A 14,703-nucleotide genomic window follows, 5' to 3' on the forward strand; every position below is an offset into this window, starting at 1 on the left:
ATTTAACAACTGCATTAAAAATAAAAAATCTCAAAAATTACTGTGAACTGAACAGCATGTTTCTAGAAAACAGAGGTAACCGTGCTCACAGTGCTGTTAGCCAGTTCTGACGCACTCGTGTTGTGGGTCAGAGGAGGTGAGTTCTGTTTTCATGTAATCCTGTGATTCTCTGTCTCTGTGTGTTTACAAGTAGTTCTGTATGTGTCTTCATGAAACAATGAAATACAAATACGATTTTTAACTTTTTGATGTTTGCTTCCCACCCAATTCTCTGTCCCTCTCTTACTGTCTTGTCTCTGTCCTGCTGCCTGATGTTTGGATCTTCACATTCTACAGGACTTACCTGCTAGATGGGTTAGTATTGAATTTTATATCTTTAAAAATTTGGTGATGTGTTCTGCTCTGTCTGTGTGTTTTCTTCTGTCATTACAATGCTCATGAAAGCTGCACTGAAACCCCTTTTATTTGAAAAGAGCAATCTCTGGCTGAGGTGCACAGACACAGGAGACAAGATTTTGGAGTAAAGTATAAACCAGTAGAAACATAACCATTTCCCAGTCAAAAGCAGAAGAAATTATTAATGGGTAGCCACTGGCATACCATGGAAGTCCAAACTTCTGTTCTTGCTTTTTCTCTGAGGGCTTGCACAGGAAAAGGCTCTTAACGTGATGAGATATGGGAGAACACAGAAGGGTTTGCCTTTGGAAAACAGCTGACATTTTTTAGTTTTCCAGCATTCAGAGACTTGCTTAGTGAAATAAACTTTTCCCTTTATAACTGTTCTCAGAACAATTAAAGCTCCAAAGTATTGACTGTTTTTGGTAAGGAGGAGGCAAGATTCCTATGAAGAGGCTTTACTGAAATTATGTATCTTAAAACTCCGTAGCATGTAAATATGAACTGCCCATTTTTTAATCTGCTGCGTAACCAGGCCCCACAAGGATTATGTCCTTGATAGAAGGAAACAAAACCTTCCAATGTGAACCTGTGAACTTGCCTGGGTTGGCAGGCCGTTTGATGCCTGCAGTTTTAAGTCCACTTTGTGTCCCTGGGAATAGTTCTGATGAGGACGCATGCTGGTCATTTGTCCAGAAGTGGAAAGGAAATAACAAGATCTTTAAACATCTTCAGACTGCCAAACCCTCTCAGAGTGTGTCTGTCCATTTAAATTTCCTCAGTATTAAAAGTCTGCAGCACAATGGAAGCTTTGTAATAAGACATAATGTAAAAGGCTAACAAATAGCGTATGGGCCTGGCGCAGAGGCCTGTGTCCGCCCCGTGTAAAGTGCTGGAGCGGTGGCAGGGGCCTCTCATGAAGAGAGAAGGCTTTTCATAATAAAAGGGTGGAATCTTCGCAGATAACTGTGCTTCTTATTTGCTCTGTAATGATCACAGTGTCTTGTGTTCTGCTGTTTCTGCCAGATAAAAATCATTTGCCCCATTTTTGTTGTATAGTTTAATGGAACCGAGCAGATTTTCCTGGAACGGATGCTGAATTCTCTGCTCCTTTGTAGAGTAGTGTTGTAGATTAGTTCTGGTATCCAAGAACGAGCAAACAGAAAGAAGCCATTTACTAAAAGATGTAGGGTCAGGGTTCAAGATCACCATGCCAAGCTCTTTTGTTGAACAAATTACCAGAAGGCTGCTGATATGCCAGGCAGAATTTGACCTTAATTCTGCATGAATAGATTAAACACGCAGATTTAGCTGAGAGAGGCATTGGCTGTGCTTAGCCTTCCTTGGCAAGAGGGCAGGCAGAGCTTCTGAGAAGTTTCGAGATAAAAGTTGCCATGCGTACACCTTGCTTTTCAGTGTGCTGTAGCTGCTTGTGTGCGCCCGGCGCTGCCTGGAGGAGGTTTTCTTTGGGGTGGGGAGGAAGAATTTGGAGTTTAGGAAGAAGAATGCCTTTAAAGAATCTGTAGATGAGTTAACTGCAAGACTTCAATTTGTCTCTTAGTGAGATTCACTTTTTGTGACTTACGCAAAAATAGTAACAGATTTTTGTGTATGTGCAACCAGAATTTGAATATTTTTCTTTAAGTACTTGCTTGAGTTTGCTGCAAGGTGGTGCTGGCTTGGAGTGTGGCTCCACTGCCGTGGCTGTGTTTGGGTGTGCTCTTTCCTCTGTTCTTTCTTTCTTCCTTTTTGGAATTTACTTGGTTTCTTTTCTTTGACTAGCATAGCATATCGTCGTGTCATTCGTGTCTATCAGTATGAAGTTGGGGATGATCTATCTGGAAGGTTTTTTCCTCTTATTTTCTTACCTCACTTTGGTTTTCAAATGCACTTTTTAATTCCAAGGCTCGCTTTCCTTCCAACTAACTTTCACGGCTTAGAGATGCTTGGAGGTTTGTTTCCCTGTTGACTCTTTCCACGGTTGGTTCCCAGCTTCCTGCTCAGGGTTCTGGGCGTGCGCTTCATCTCTCCAGGCGTGCACTGAATCTGAGCCTTAACCCTGTGGTGAGAAACACCCAGGTGTTTGGTGCATTTTCATTGCTACAGAGTGATTCAAAAGCTTCTCAAGAAGCTCAAAAGCTTGTAGGAGGATAGATTTCAGTGGGGACAAAAACCTGGTTTTAGTGATTTAAATATCAGCGACTTAAGTTTTAGGGACTTAAACACCCCTGAGTCAAAGGAGAGGACAGCCCACCTGCACAGCCCAGCCCTGCTGTCGATGCAGGTCGTTCATTGCTGCTCTGTAGGAGAGGCCTATAGTTTTCTGCAGAGATTATGCCCTATTAAAATTACTTTTAAACCAAACCAGTAGTTTTCGACAACTTTTCCCCTTATTTTATCCCCACGTAACACACCTCTGTAGAGCTCCTGTACCTTACTGGCAAATACAGCCCATCTCCAGTGAATCACCTGTAGTTGGTGTGTGCGTGTGTGTGCTGGGCACGGGGAGGGGGTGGGACTGCACCAAGTTTCTAATTTCATTAGGTCCAGTAAAGCGGGTGCTTTGGATCTGGCATGAAGTGTGGCTGCTGATCATGTTGCCTTTCAAATGGGGCTAGAAATTAACTATATAAAGAAACAAGAATCAAACGAGATGTGCACGTGTCAGTCTGCAATAGGATGAGTCAGAATAAACAAAACACAAAAACAGTGTTTAAATACCTACAGGAGAATAATATTGCTGTAAGGATTTTTAATTTCAAGGAAGGACTGTTAATTTCAAGCCCCACCTGTCATTTTTGTGGGGTTGGTGCTCTTTCTGACTGTGATTCTGTGTTTAGGTCCTGCATGGTGGAGGAATCGGGAACGCTGGAATCGCAGTTGGAAGCTACTAAGGTAAGCAATGCTCAGCGGCTGCTGAAACACCTTTCCCAGCTGATGACTCGGGAACACAGGCTGGGAGTGGGAACACATGTGACTGTATGGGAAAATCTGAATTGGTTTTACACATTCTGAGTACTGAGGAGACTTTGGGGATTCTCTAATTATGTATCTGTTGTCTACTTACATCACAAGCCGTTAAACAACACAGATGTAGTTTTCCTTTTTGTTCTTTTTTCTAAATGAGCGGGGTAGGGCAGAGAGGATACAGTATTGCCAGCACGTTTCCTAACAAGAGGGGTTTTTTGACTCAAGAACTGCTTTGCAAGCCCTGTAGTGTGCATGAAGAGGAACGTTGGCTTGAATATTATTTTACAAATCCCAGTATATGTATATATTATATATGAAAAAGAAGAAGAGTAAAACCCTTCCTCCCCTGCCAGCCTGTGTTGTAACTTTTTAAGGGGTTTTTTTGCACTCCTCCATTTTTCTCCACTCCCTCCTAACAGCGCAAGCACCAGGAGATCCGAGCAATGAGGAGCCAGCTGAAGAAGATCGAGGACCTTGGAGCGGCCATGGAAGAGGCACTTATCTTGGACAACAAATACACAGAGCACAGCACCGTGGGGCTGGCCCAGCAGTGGGATCAGCTTGACCAGCTGGGGATGAGAATGCAGCACAACCTGGAACAGCAGATTCAGGCTCGGTACTGCCAGGCCCACGTGCAGTGTGAAGCCGGTGTAACTGGGGGGGGTAGAGGGCAGGAGACAGAGCTGCCTGTGTCTGAAAACAAACCTTGCATGGTCCGTGCTGACGAGCCTCTCCTGTGCTCCAACTGACGGGTGGAGCGAGCTCGTGAATCCCCCCCACCTCCCGGCCCTCCTCAGAGGGATGCTGTTACCAGTTTGGAAGTAATTCCCGTTGGCCGTTAGCAATGACAAGATCTTAGAGGAATTGATTTATTCTGTCGAGCTGTGGTGATGTCACGTGTTTGCTCGTTTGTCTTCACCTTCCGCTGCGGACGCTGGCTCGGGGCAGAGGGGCTCCAGCAGAGTTCCGCGGTTTGGGAGCTGTTCACGAGCTCTGCTGCTTCCTTTTCAGAAACACGACTGGAGTCACGGAGGAGGCCCTGAAGGAGTTCAGCATGATGTTCAAGTGAGTCCCGGGAACGCGTGCCAGAGGAATGCTTGGGAGCTGTTCCTGGCACGTGGATGGCTCCTGTTGACAGGATTCCCCTGACCGATCTGGTTGTAGCTCCTTTGTTGTCTGCCCAACTTTGCGCTGAGCTGCTCCGCGCTCTGCCAGATGGCAGGAGCCTCCAGAGCCCCCCGCTGCCGGCAGCCAGCGCCACGCCAGAGGCTCTCTTGGGCACGCTTGCTGCAGGAATTCCAGCTGGCATTACAGCCATTTTTTTGATGCTTTTTAAGCAAAGTAAAAAAATTTGTCCTTATGTTTTATGTATGTTAGACGGGGACTGTTTATTCCGTCAAGCTCATTTATCCAGAGTAGTGGGCTGTTATAATCTGTTCTAGTTTTCAACCCACTGTGTAGCTTTTGATACTCAACAACTGACACTTAAAAAAGGGCTTTTGTGTTTTTAGGCACTTTGACAAAGACAAATCTGGACGACTTAATCACCAGGAGTTTAAGTCTTGCTTGCGCTCTCTCGGCTATGACCTGCCAATGGTTGAGGAAGGAGAACCGGACCCGGAGTTTGAGTCTATTCTTGACACTGTCGATCCCAACAGGTACATGAGCTGCACCTCTTATTTTTCTAGTGCAAAATATTGTATCCGTATCCCTTGGGGAGGTGGCTGCAAGGTCTCTCACAGGCTGAGCCGTGCTTCTGCTGGGGAGAGGCTTTTCACAACACTTTCTGTGCAAGTCTCTGTGAAGGTAGGACTGACACTTGTGAAGAAGAAATTCACTTCAGGAACTGCTCTGGTGCTGACAATCTCCTGCGTTAAGTCCTTCACTCCTCCCAGAAAAGCCGCAGCCCCTCTCGGAGGGTGTGGAAGCGCCGTGCTCTGGCTGTTAATGGCTGTTGACACGCTGTGTTTCCTGGCAGGGATGGGCACGTCTCGCTGCAGGAGTACATGGCGTTCATGATCAGCAGGGAAACGGAGAACGTGAAATCCAGCGAGGAGATCGAGAGCGCTTTCCGCGCCCTCAGCTCGGAGGGCAAGCCCTACGTGACCAAGGAGGAGCTCTACCAGGTGAGTGAGTGCTGGTCGTGGCCCACCTGGGAGGAACAGGCGGAGGCTTTGTGTTCATAGATCATTAACAACAACCAGCGCTAATTGCTTGGAGGTTCATGTCACTGTAGAGTCAGTTCTGAACCTGCCAGGGTCTCCTCTGCAGCAAACGCAGAAAGGATGGTAGCAGCCCTGCCTACCCAGCTGCCTTCCTGCCTGTGGGGAGGAAGAGGAAAAGCTTTAACTGCCAAAGAACTACTTGGGCTGAGTAGAACAAGAGCTAGTCCAGGGCCTGGGAAGGGAGCGTGCTCCCTGTGTCTGTCCTCAGATGCTGCTGCTTTCCTTCCATCGCTTGGGAGACTAGAGGGAGATGTTTCTCCAGACAGCGATTCAAAGGAGAAACTTAAGCCTAAGCTTAGACAGCAGGAACATCTCCTCCCTCTCCCGGCCCTGCCCAGACAGCAAGTTTTTCCAGTCTGAATCCCACCAGTTGGCAGAGAAACAAAGAGGCTGCGCTGCTTCCTCGTATCGGTTACCTGCTCTGTCTTCTCTTTGGTGGGAAGACTCGGGTCAGACCTTCCAACCCTTAACCACGCCGTGCAAACGGCCCGAGCGTTTCCAGGCCGGGCGTAGTTCTGCTGCTCTGGCTTCTGCCCCGAGCTGTGGGTGCCTCTGGGAAGGGGAGGGCCCCTTGTAAACGCTCCCGTCTCCACATCTCCACCTCCGCCCCGTCTTTGTCTTTCAGAACCTGACCCGGGAACAGGCCGATTACTGCATTTCTCACATGAAGCCCTACATGGACGGCAAGGGCAGAGAACTTCCTTCTGCCTACGACTACATAGAATTTACACGTTCACTCTTTGTGAATTGATCTGAAACACTAGTACCAAAAGATGCAAAGAACATGCTCACGTTTGCTGACTATAGCTTTGCATGTGTCTCTCTCTCTCTCTTTGTGCTCTACAATAATCAATGTTACTTTATGATGTAACCTTAAACTGCTTAGCTTAAAAATCTTAGGGAAAACAAACATATTGCAGTGTGCTTCAATAAAAGTTACTGGTCGAACCACATCATCTTGTGTTTAATGGTTAAATGCAAATTTAACTGTCACGTGGATGAAACTCCAGCTGTCAGAGTCGGGGTGTTTTTCAGGCCACCGCTGTGGAAGAGGTGAGTGAGCAACTTTTCCTGGAGCTGGAGCAGTAACGAGCTTCGTGTCGGCAGGCGGTTGTGTCGCTGCCTCAGTCCATGACCTCACTTGCCAGCTGCTCCAGGCGACTCATTTCCCTGGGTCCCTGCTCGGTGAAGTCAGAACTCAGCTGCCAGACTCTGACCGCACCGGTAGCATCCCCTGCTGCCAGGAGCCGGCTCTGCTTGACATTAAATTCTAGACAGTACACGGGGCGTTCACCCGCGGCCTGCTTCAGGGAGAGAGCAGGCTTGTGTGAGCTCTTCTCAAAATCAAACAGGTGCACGTCTCCTGTAAACCAGAAACATTTATTGCAGCTTTAAAGCAGCAACTTTGAATTTAACAGCAGAGGAGTATCTACTTGTCTGGAATTTAGAAGTTCTTTTTTGCCTGTTTCCCCACCCTCTGATGGGGTCTAGGCTGTGGCAGCTGACATCACTGCAAGACAGGGTATTCTGCTGTCAGAGGCCTGAGAACCAGCTTGCCAAATTCTGTGAAATCTCCATTCCTTAACTCAAAAATTTGGGCAATCCTGTAAGGAAAAATTTCTTGTTTTAAACCATTAGCTCTAAACATAAATGTCAAAACCAAGGAAGCTGGGAAGAAGTTTTAGCCACGGTAACGCTGCCATGTTAGAGCCCTGTGAAGGGCTGTGGCAACAGAAGGTATCGGAGAAAGTGAAAAATAACTGTGACTGAAATCATCCTGCTAGAGTTAGAAATTACTCCGTTACACTAATTACAGAGTACAAACAATGGTCAGTGCTCTCTGCTTGTGGGAAGCGCTAATCAGTACAATTGACTTGTACTAATTAATACCCAGCACAATCTTAACTTTCTGTCTAAGAACAGGCACCTGCAGTTACTTGCCTTCCCCTGACGCAGCTGCGAAGACCAGTGGTCGAACTGGAGACCAGCGTACGCAGAAGAGGTATTTCTTCGATAACTGAAGAGAAACGATGGGTTGTGTCTGCAACATGGAGTGCAAGTGAACTTGTCCGTCAGTCCCACAGCTCAGAAAGAGGTTCCTGGGGGAGGGAGGAAGCAAGAAACAACATGATCTGGCTTTATTGCTAAAGATAGAGAACAAAATTCACCAAAGGAATGTGACCGATGGCGATACTGCTGCTTGGCAAAGGTCTGAGTGTGTTTCCTAAAGCAGCAGTTTCCAGGCTGTGCCCCGGGATGTGGTCGGTAGAGACAGAGCTTTGTCACTGCCCTCAATTAAGGTTAATGAGGGCTTGTGTTGTCCACCCAGGGTTGCTGGTGGGTTGTGGGCCAGGGATGCCTGAGAACTGCTGACCTGGAGCTGGGCATTGTTAGGGCTGGGTTTGTCTCATGCAAATTAAACGCAAACCTGGGCTGTCAGCATGTTTCACAGAAACATGGCTTGGGGCTGCTGCCCCGGCAGAGCTGTGAGCTGCTGATTTAAATGCAGACAGCTGCCAGTAAGATTTCTGATGAGCAGATCCCTTAAGCACTGATAAGTAAATTACTTTTTCAGCTCCTCCCCTTGTCTTTAATTTAATCTTTAATATTAACGTCAAGGATGATCGAAGGAAGGTGTTAATGCTCTACCCTGGCCTGGGTGCAGACACTATTTCATGTTGTGCCCACGCGCAGCATCTTCGCGTGGGCAGCGTCACCAGAGCCAGTGGCCATTGTTTCTGCTACAGCGGGAGGGGACTTGATCAAGTTCCGGATGCCAGGTGACCCTTTTTTGGAACTTGTACATGCTCCCACTCGGGGGCTATTTGAAAAATGCACGTTCAGAGCCAGGTAATAACTGTGTCCAACATGCAGCACTGGAGCCAATTCCCAGCACTCGCCTGTGGAAGGGCGAGCAGCTCACAGAGTAGACGGGCCCACTGTGCGGGGAGAAGGCGAGCTCCGCGGGAGCCCGGAGCGGGACAGAACCGCCTACGCCATGGAGAGCCGGCGTCGCTGCTGCAGTGGAGCACTTCATGGAGTAGCCGCCTTCCACACCCACAACGAACACGCGGGGATCGAAGTGTGAAAAAGAGAGCGAGGTCACACCCACGGCTGCCTCTCCCCAGGGGAACTGGGAGAAAAAGAGACAAGGCTGGTGGGAGCTGGGGGCTCCAGGGAAACACAGGCGTGGTTAGAGCCACATGAACCAGCCCCCCAGGGCCCCAACATGCTGTTCACGGCACAACTCGCAGCAGCTACGCTGTGTGTAGCACTGCTCAGCCGTTAACCTCTGCAGCACCCTCCTACAAGGGGATTCGTGTGAATTAATGTTGTTACAAACAAGTTCTCTTCTCCATCCCCGTGGCTTCTCTTCAGAGCGTGGCAAACCTCGGCTGTTGCCAGTCTTCCAAGGAGTGATTTCAGTATGGGAAGGGAGATGGGGGTCAATGTTAAAGGGGCTTTTCCTGGTCCTTCCCACGTGGAAAGCAAGCTCTGCCATGTGGGCTCCAGCATTAAGAGTGTTTTTGTCAAATCAGCCCTCCTGGAGCTGCTGAACTCACCTTCTTCAGCCGAGTGCTGCGAGGGATCTGCTGAGCCACCATGGCGAATCCTTCGGCCAAGGCCAGCCGCCCATCCTGCTCCTCCCTCCACACCAGGATCTTCCCGTCGGTCGACACGCTCAGCAGCCGGGAGCGGTTTCTGTGCTTGGCATCAGGTAACCAGGTAACCTGTTCCAAACGAGGGCGACGAGGGCAACTGTCACGGCTGCCCTGACCCGCCCAGGCGCCAGCCAGGGCTCCTGGTCCCAAACCAGCTTCTGCGGGGAGCTGGCACGCAAACGCCAGCGGAGAAATGCGCTTGGGTGCTCGGGGCTGAACGCTGCAGAGCAGTTTCTGTGGTTCACCTGCCGTCGCTTTTGAGAGGCCGCATTTATAGCTATAAACAGCATTTTCCTGACTTTCAGATGAGAAAATACACAGGTTTCCCAGAGTCACTGGACCCCACAAGGACAAGAAGCATTAGGAAGCCAGACTGTAGGACACGCTTACAGCAGGTAGCGTTAGGCTTCCAGCTAAGGATTTGCTACTTACATTTTTAAGTCACTAAGAGCATTGTGAGCTGCATCAATAAACAGTTACAGCATGGGAATGGGCTTCCTCTTCATTTATTCTGAACAGTGAGAAGTTTTTTACAGGGTGAGCGTTGAGTTCAGTAGCCAGATTTGGGGCAAAATAGCTAACCAAAAGAGAATGTAACTGCTGAAACGCAGCAGCCTGTCTGGACAGGAACTGAAGGGCTGAAATAGAGCAATGGCAACTCTCTCCCCGCCAGCCCTGTCTGCTGTTACCTGATAGACTGGATCAGTGTGAGTGTCACCCGTCAGCCCCGTCCTCCAGATCACAGGGTCTTCTGTCCTGCTGGTATCCCACACCACCAGCTCCCCACTGAAAAGGCCGCCTGAAAGGACAAAGATAAACCGTCTAATACCTTGGAGAAAATCCAAAAATGAAACTTTGGTGGAAACAGGCCCGCCAGCTTCAAAGGGCTGGCAGCTCTATGCAGGGCACAGTCAGCTCTGGTATAAGAAAATGCAGCTCTACCGAAATAGGGACACTCTTCCCACCTACACCTGGGCTGAGCTTCCCTCCCTCATCTCTCTGAGGAGGTGATATGAAGGCAGATGTCCCTGAAAAAGCAGCAAGTCCCAGTTCAGAAGCAACACTGCACTTACAGCAACGCTGGTGAGCATTAGTTCCTCAGTCTGAGGAGCTGCAACACCATTGTTCTGCAAGAAACCTTAGGCTGAGCTGAGAGAGAGGAAAACAATGATTCAAGCTGAAGGAAATCAGGGTACAGGTCAGATGGGATCTAAGGTAAGAGCAACCTACCAGCTATCAGTGATGGCTGGGAGGGGTGGAAAGCCAGGCCCATGACAGAACTGGGAACGTCCACCACTAGGTCAGGGCGCTGCGGATTCAACCCTCTTCTGTCCAGATTCCAGGTACAAACGTAGGATTTCTCTGTGCTCCAGTCCCCACCCTCCAACCTGAAGAAGAGAAAACTACGTCTTGCCTTGTCTGTTCCACAGAGAATCCCAGTCTAGCAGAGCTCGGACATGCCCCACTGGTCACTTCAATGTGCTGCTTTGTGGCTTGAAGGAAAACTGAGGCGAAGGGATCATGAGGTGATGAAACCTCTCTGCAGGCTGGTATATATACAGTACGTGTCGGTGTACTTACAGAACAAAGTGCCAGCAAGGAAATTTCAGATATGATTCACTATTCCAAGACCTATTAACCATTCAAATAATGGGAACAATCTAAAGGGCGCATACAGAAAGTTGCTACAAGTATCTGGGAATGAAAAATCTAAAGAGACCAAATTGCTGCTGATTTGCAAACCACATTTCCTCTAAACAAGCACTCAAAGAGCCAGGGTCTGAGAATACCCAGCGAGGAAATATATTACCTGGAGGACTGATAGGGGCTGAAAAGACTTGCCGAGTCTTGCTTTGCCTGAGAGAAGCAGCATGATTTGAAGTCCAGGTGCCTCCCCAGGAACAGAGAACATTCTTCACAACCACCAAATGGTGCTGATGACCCTGCACAAATCATGCCACGCACCCCAGCTCAAGAGATTTCAATCCAGTCCCCATGCCCATTATACTTGTTTGTCACAAGTGGATCATGAATTATTTCTCTGGGATGCCAACAGACACCTGCCACTCTATTTCATTATTTCTACCTGTTTCACTCATCACATGCTCACCAAATGTTATGTGTATTCTGTCACTAGCACCACCTGACCAATGTGATGTCCTGTCTTGCTACAAGGAGATGATATGGAGGACAGAGATCTACAGAACAGTCGGTGGTCAGGACAGGAAGCAATGATTCTGAGCCTGACTTCTACTGCCTCTATTTGATGCTCTTAATCCTTTTATTGGAAGAGATATGATCAAATAAAAGGAGCAATTTTCCATACAAGGGGTAGTTGAAACTCCTTATTAAAGGATGCAGTAGCTGCTAAAAGTTTACACAGATTCACAGAGACTGTGTAAGTTCATGGAAGGGAATTCTGCTGAGGGTAACCACAGACACAGAAACCACATTCTAATCCGAAAGCAGCTGTGGACTGGAAGAGCAGGAGCAAGTAACATACACGTTTGCCCTGTTTTGCTCTTCCCTACACATTCACCCATGAATATCCTTTTTGCTGGGGCTTTTAATCTAAGGAAATGGTAGCAGAATGGAGAAGGAATAAGGGCAGCGGTAGGGCACAGAAAGGAGAGGCTGCTATAGACATGCACTGGATTAGATGACTGTTTTGTCCAACCCTCATTTCAGAAATCCCTACATGTTTGTTAGCACATGTCCGTGGCGTCAGGCGCACGCGTGAACGGGTGCCAGGTTCATCCGGGGTGCTAAGAGACCACATTAAAACAACACGATCTTCAGTGAAGATAAGCACCTACTTCCAAACCTCACCTACATATATTTGCAAGTGCATCTGCTCTTTACGTTTTCTTTCCAAACAGAATCTATCTAGAAACAAAGCAATAAGAGTACATGTATCCATTTCTGGGGCAGCGGGGAGGTAGAAGAAATAAAAGCCATCACTTAAGACTGCCTGGAGATTTTGTTTCTTTAAATATAAATTATTTAACTTGCATAAGGTGGATATATATATATCTAGTTTATTACTGCAGACAAAGTGAATGTATGTGAAACTCAGGTCAGCCTGAGACGTCACACCAGGCTCAGCTGCGCTCTCACTCCATTCAGATACTCACCGGCCATAGGAACAGGCAACCACAGATCCGGTTGCATTCCAAGAGACACTGGTAACCTGTAAGTTTTGATCCTGAGCCTCTGGGTATGACAGCGTATGCAAACACAACACCTGGAAGAGATCAGATTCAAGCACTCAAGCAATAACCTCCAAACACAGAGAAATGAGATCTGTGCAGGCCCCTGCATATGATTGTATGGTTACAGCGTTGGCTTCCCCTCTGTCCGAGCAGCACACAGATATACATGAAAAAGTTGTTTAATTCCTATTGGGAAAAAACAACCCACAAGACATGACCCTACCAAACCAACTGTCGCCACATATTTACCTCTCACAGGCTGCACGACAACTCTGGAAGGCTGTGCCATGAGGATTTACAACAGCCCCCCAGGTATGACTCCAGCACTAAGTTTCACAAGCAATGGTTTGAAAACAGGTACCAACATGCACTGACTGATACAAATTGCTTCCACTCTTGAGCACTGTACACTAAACAAATACAATCTAAGTAGGAAGAGCTGCCAAATCACTGCCTGCAACTGCTCTGAGCGACCTGCTACTCTGGCATGCTCTAAAGGGGCTACTGGAAGAGAAAGATAAGCCTACACCAACTGCAGGCTTCCTTCTCACAAAGCTGCTGTAACACAGTCACTAGCAGGAGGAACAGTTTGAGCAAGTGAGGCCAGGCCACGAGCAAGGGAGAAAGCTGGAGAAAAAACAACTAGAAATTTCTAATTATTAGAATCTGGCAAGAACAATCACAGCAGTAAGAAACAGAACTAACGAGTTAGAGTGACTGCAACCCGCTCTGCTTGGGGAATAACAAAGGTCTGAATTCTGTCAACTTACTGTTTCATTCTGATCTGTCCAGTTCACTTCAAAGCCATCAAAGGCACGGCTTTTCCAGTTTTTATTTAGCTCTTTGATAACAGCATCCTCCACTCTCTGAAGGAATGATAGAAGGCTAGTGTAATCTATTTGGACTTCTTGCTGGAAGTCTTGGACAGCATCTTTACTTTGATCCGTCTGCACGCCAGCATCTCGGCTAGTATGAGACTGTGCTGCACTTTCTACTGTTGAAATTCTCACAGTCTGGCAACTTTTCTAGTAAAAGAAGACAGACAGTCTATAATCCAAACAGAAAAAAAAGAGTGCTGCACAAAACATACAAAGCATCTTCCCCTTTTCAGCATTTCAGAGAGACATTCAAGCACATTTGCACACCTCTGGTTCACGGTTAAAAGCAGGTGCCTCTGTAACTGTCCGGGTGTCGCCACGTATTTGTGACCCTCACGGGATCTGGTATGAGGCAGAGATACATGAATGCCGGTCAAATTCAGGCTGTGTGCTCTACAGCATGGAATGGGGAGGATGAGAGAAAGCAAAAAGGCAGCGAGCCTCCAGAGGGAATAGCAAACACCAAACACGATGACAAGTGCAGCATTATCAGCTCTCAAACTACTGGCTTTGTGGCAGCTGCACGTGCGTTTCTTTGCAAATTTGTATCAAGGGCCTAAATTCGTAAAATGCCGCAAAGGGGCAGAGCCAGGAGGCAGACACCGGCTCTGCAAACTCTCTGCGGGGAAGGTCTCCGTCCCGGGCCGAGCTAGAGCAGCGGGACACGCGGGGGGTTCACCGACGGGCACGGAGGGGACAAGTCGGAGCACGGCCGCCCCTTCAGCAGGCCCGGGGGCGGAGGGGAGGTGCAGGTGCAGAGCCACTCCGGCCCGGCCCGGCCCGGCGCCTCCCGGGGGTATAAGAGCGTGGAGCGAGGCCGAGGCCAAGGCCAAGGCCCCGAGGGCCGCCCGGGGTCTCTCACCGCCTCGCAGCGCGCGCTCCGGGCACTCCTCCACAGCGACTCCACGTCGGCGCCGGGCGCCGTCCCATCCGCGAACATGGCGGCGAGAGGGGCGGGGGGTCGCGGCCCGGCGAGCTCCCCCTGCCCGCTCGGCGGGTTCCCATGGAAACGGGCGAGGCGCTGAAAGATGACGTCACCCCGAGCGACGGGGACGCCGGTCTGCGGGCGGTAAACTGACCCGGGCGGGTGCCATGTTGGGGAAGGGCAGGCGCTGGGCGGGTGGCGGCTCCATGTGGCAGAGGGGTACGGGCTGGGCCCGGCGCCGGCGGGTGCCTCGGCCGGTACCTTTGTTAATGCCGTAGGTGGGGCGGGGGCTTCTCCTCCCCCTTCGGCCGCCCCAGCCGTACCCGCGCTGCGCCCCGGCTGGTCCCGCCGCGCCGCCGGGGGCACAAGTGGCCGCACGGGCGAGAAGGCGCAGAGGCTGCCAGGAGTTAAGATGGCGCCGGGCTGGCGGAGGGG

General features: G+C 49.1%; 2 protein-coding genes across 17 annotated transcripts in view; one reads left to right on the forward strand and one right to left on the reverse strand.

The window, feature by feature from the left end:
- The window catches only part of SPTAN1 (spectrin alpha, non-erythrocytic 1), a 52,102-nt gene extending 45,558 nt beyond the window's left edge, over positions 1-6,544 (forward strand). For 6 of the 14 annotated variants that reach the window (XM_074846051.1, XM_074846047.1, XM_074846048.1 and 3 more), the window contains 8 exons: positions 337-354; positions 2,179-2,241; positions 3,237-3,291; positions 3,786-3,982; positions 4,378-4,431; positions 4,878-5,024; positions 5,345-5,492; positions 6,217-6,544. In XM_074846051.1, the coding sequence (XP_074702152.1) occupies positions 337-354; positions 2,179-2,241; positions 3,237-3,291; positions 3,786-3,982; positions 4,378-4,431; positions 4,878-5,024; positions 5,345-5,492; positions 6,217-6,342 (808 nt within the window). In that variant the 3' untranslated portion in view covers positions 6,343-6,544. The remainder of the gene's footprint in view (positions 1-336; positions 355-2,178; positions 2,242-3,236; positions 3,292-3,785; positions 3,983-4,377; positions 4,432-4,877; positions 5,025-5,344; positions 5,493-6,216) is intronic. The other 8 variants (XM_074846056.1, XM_074846052.1, XM_074846057.1 and 5 more) reach the window with 2 other exon arrangements.
- DYNC2I2 (dynein 2 intermediate chain 2) lies at positions 6,528-14,383 on the reverse strand. 3 transcript variants are annotated; one of them, XM_074846062.1, is made up of 11 exons: positions 14,206-14,345; positions 13,611-13,685; positions 13,236-13,490; positions 12,388-12,497; positions 11,064-11,196; positions 10,484-10,641; positions 9,943-10,052; positions 9,155-9,322; positions 8,492-8,724; positions 7,533-7,690; positions 6,528-6,954 (listed from the first exon to the last, which is right to left on the reverse strand). In XM_074846062.1, the coding sequence occupies exons 3-11, from the start codon at positions 13,241-13,243 to the stop codon at positions 6,716-6,718; spliced, it is 1,317 nt and encodes a 438-aa protein (XP_074702163.1). In that variant the 5' UTR covers positions 13,244-13,490; positions 13,611-13,685; positions 14,206-14,345; the 3' UTR covers positions 6,528-6,715. The 3 variants fall into 3 exon arrangements, with proteins under 3 accessions (XP_074702163.1, XP_074702162.1, XP_074702164.1); XM_074846061.1 differs by lacking the exon at positions 14,206-14,345 and having other exon boundaries at positions 13,611-14,199; XM_074846063.1 differs by lacking the exons at positions 11,064-11,196; positions 13,611-13,685 and having other exon boundaries at positions 14,206-14,383.
- Positions 14,384-14,703: the final 320 nt, after the last annotated feature.

Source organism: Strix aluco, chromosome 20, assembly GCF_031877795.1.
Source record: "Strix aluco isolate bStrAlu1 chromosome 20, bStrAlu1.hap1, whole genome shotgun sequence".
NCBI classification, from domain to species: Eukaryota; Metazoa; Chordata; class Aves; order Strigiformes; family Strigidae; genus Strix; species Strix aluco.

Excerpts from the sequence above, each read along its gene's own strand:
- DYNC2I2 (XM_074846063.1), bottom strand. The coding sequence starts at position 14,283 with ATGTTCGCGGATGGGACGGCGCCCGGCGCCGACGTGGAGTCGCTGTGG. Across the intron at positions 13,491-14,205 it reads GGAGCGCGCGCTGCGAGGCG|AAAAGTTGCCAGACTGTGAG; the intron begins GTGAGAGACCCC and ends TTCTTTTACTAG. Across the intron at positions 8,725-9,154 it reads GCAGCACTCGGCTGAAGAAG|TTCCCCTGGGGAGAGGCAGC; the intron begins GTGAGTTCAGCA and ends TTTTTCTCCCAG.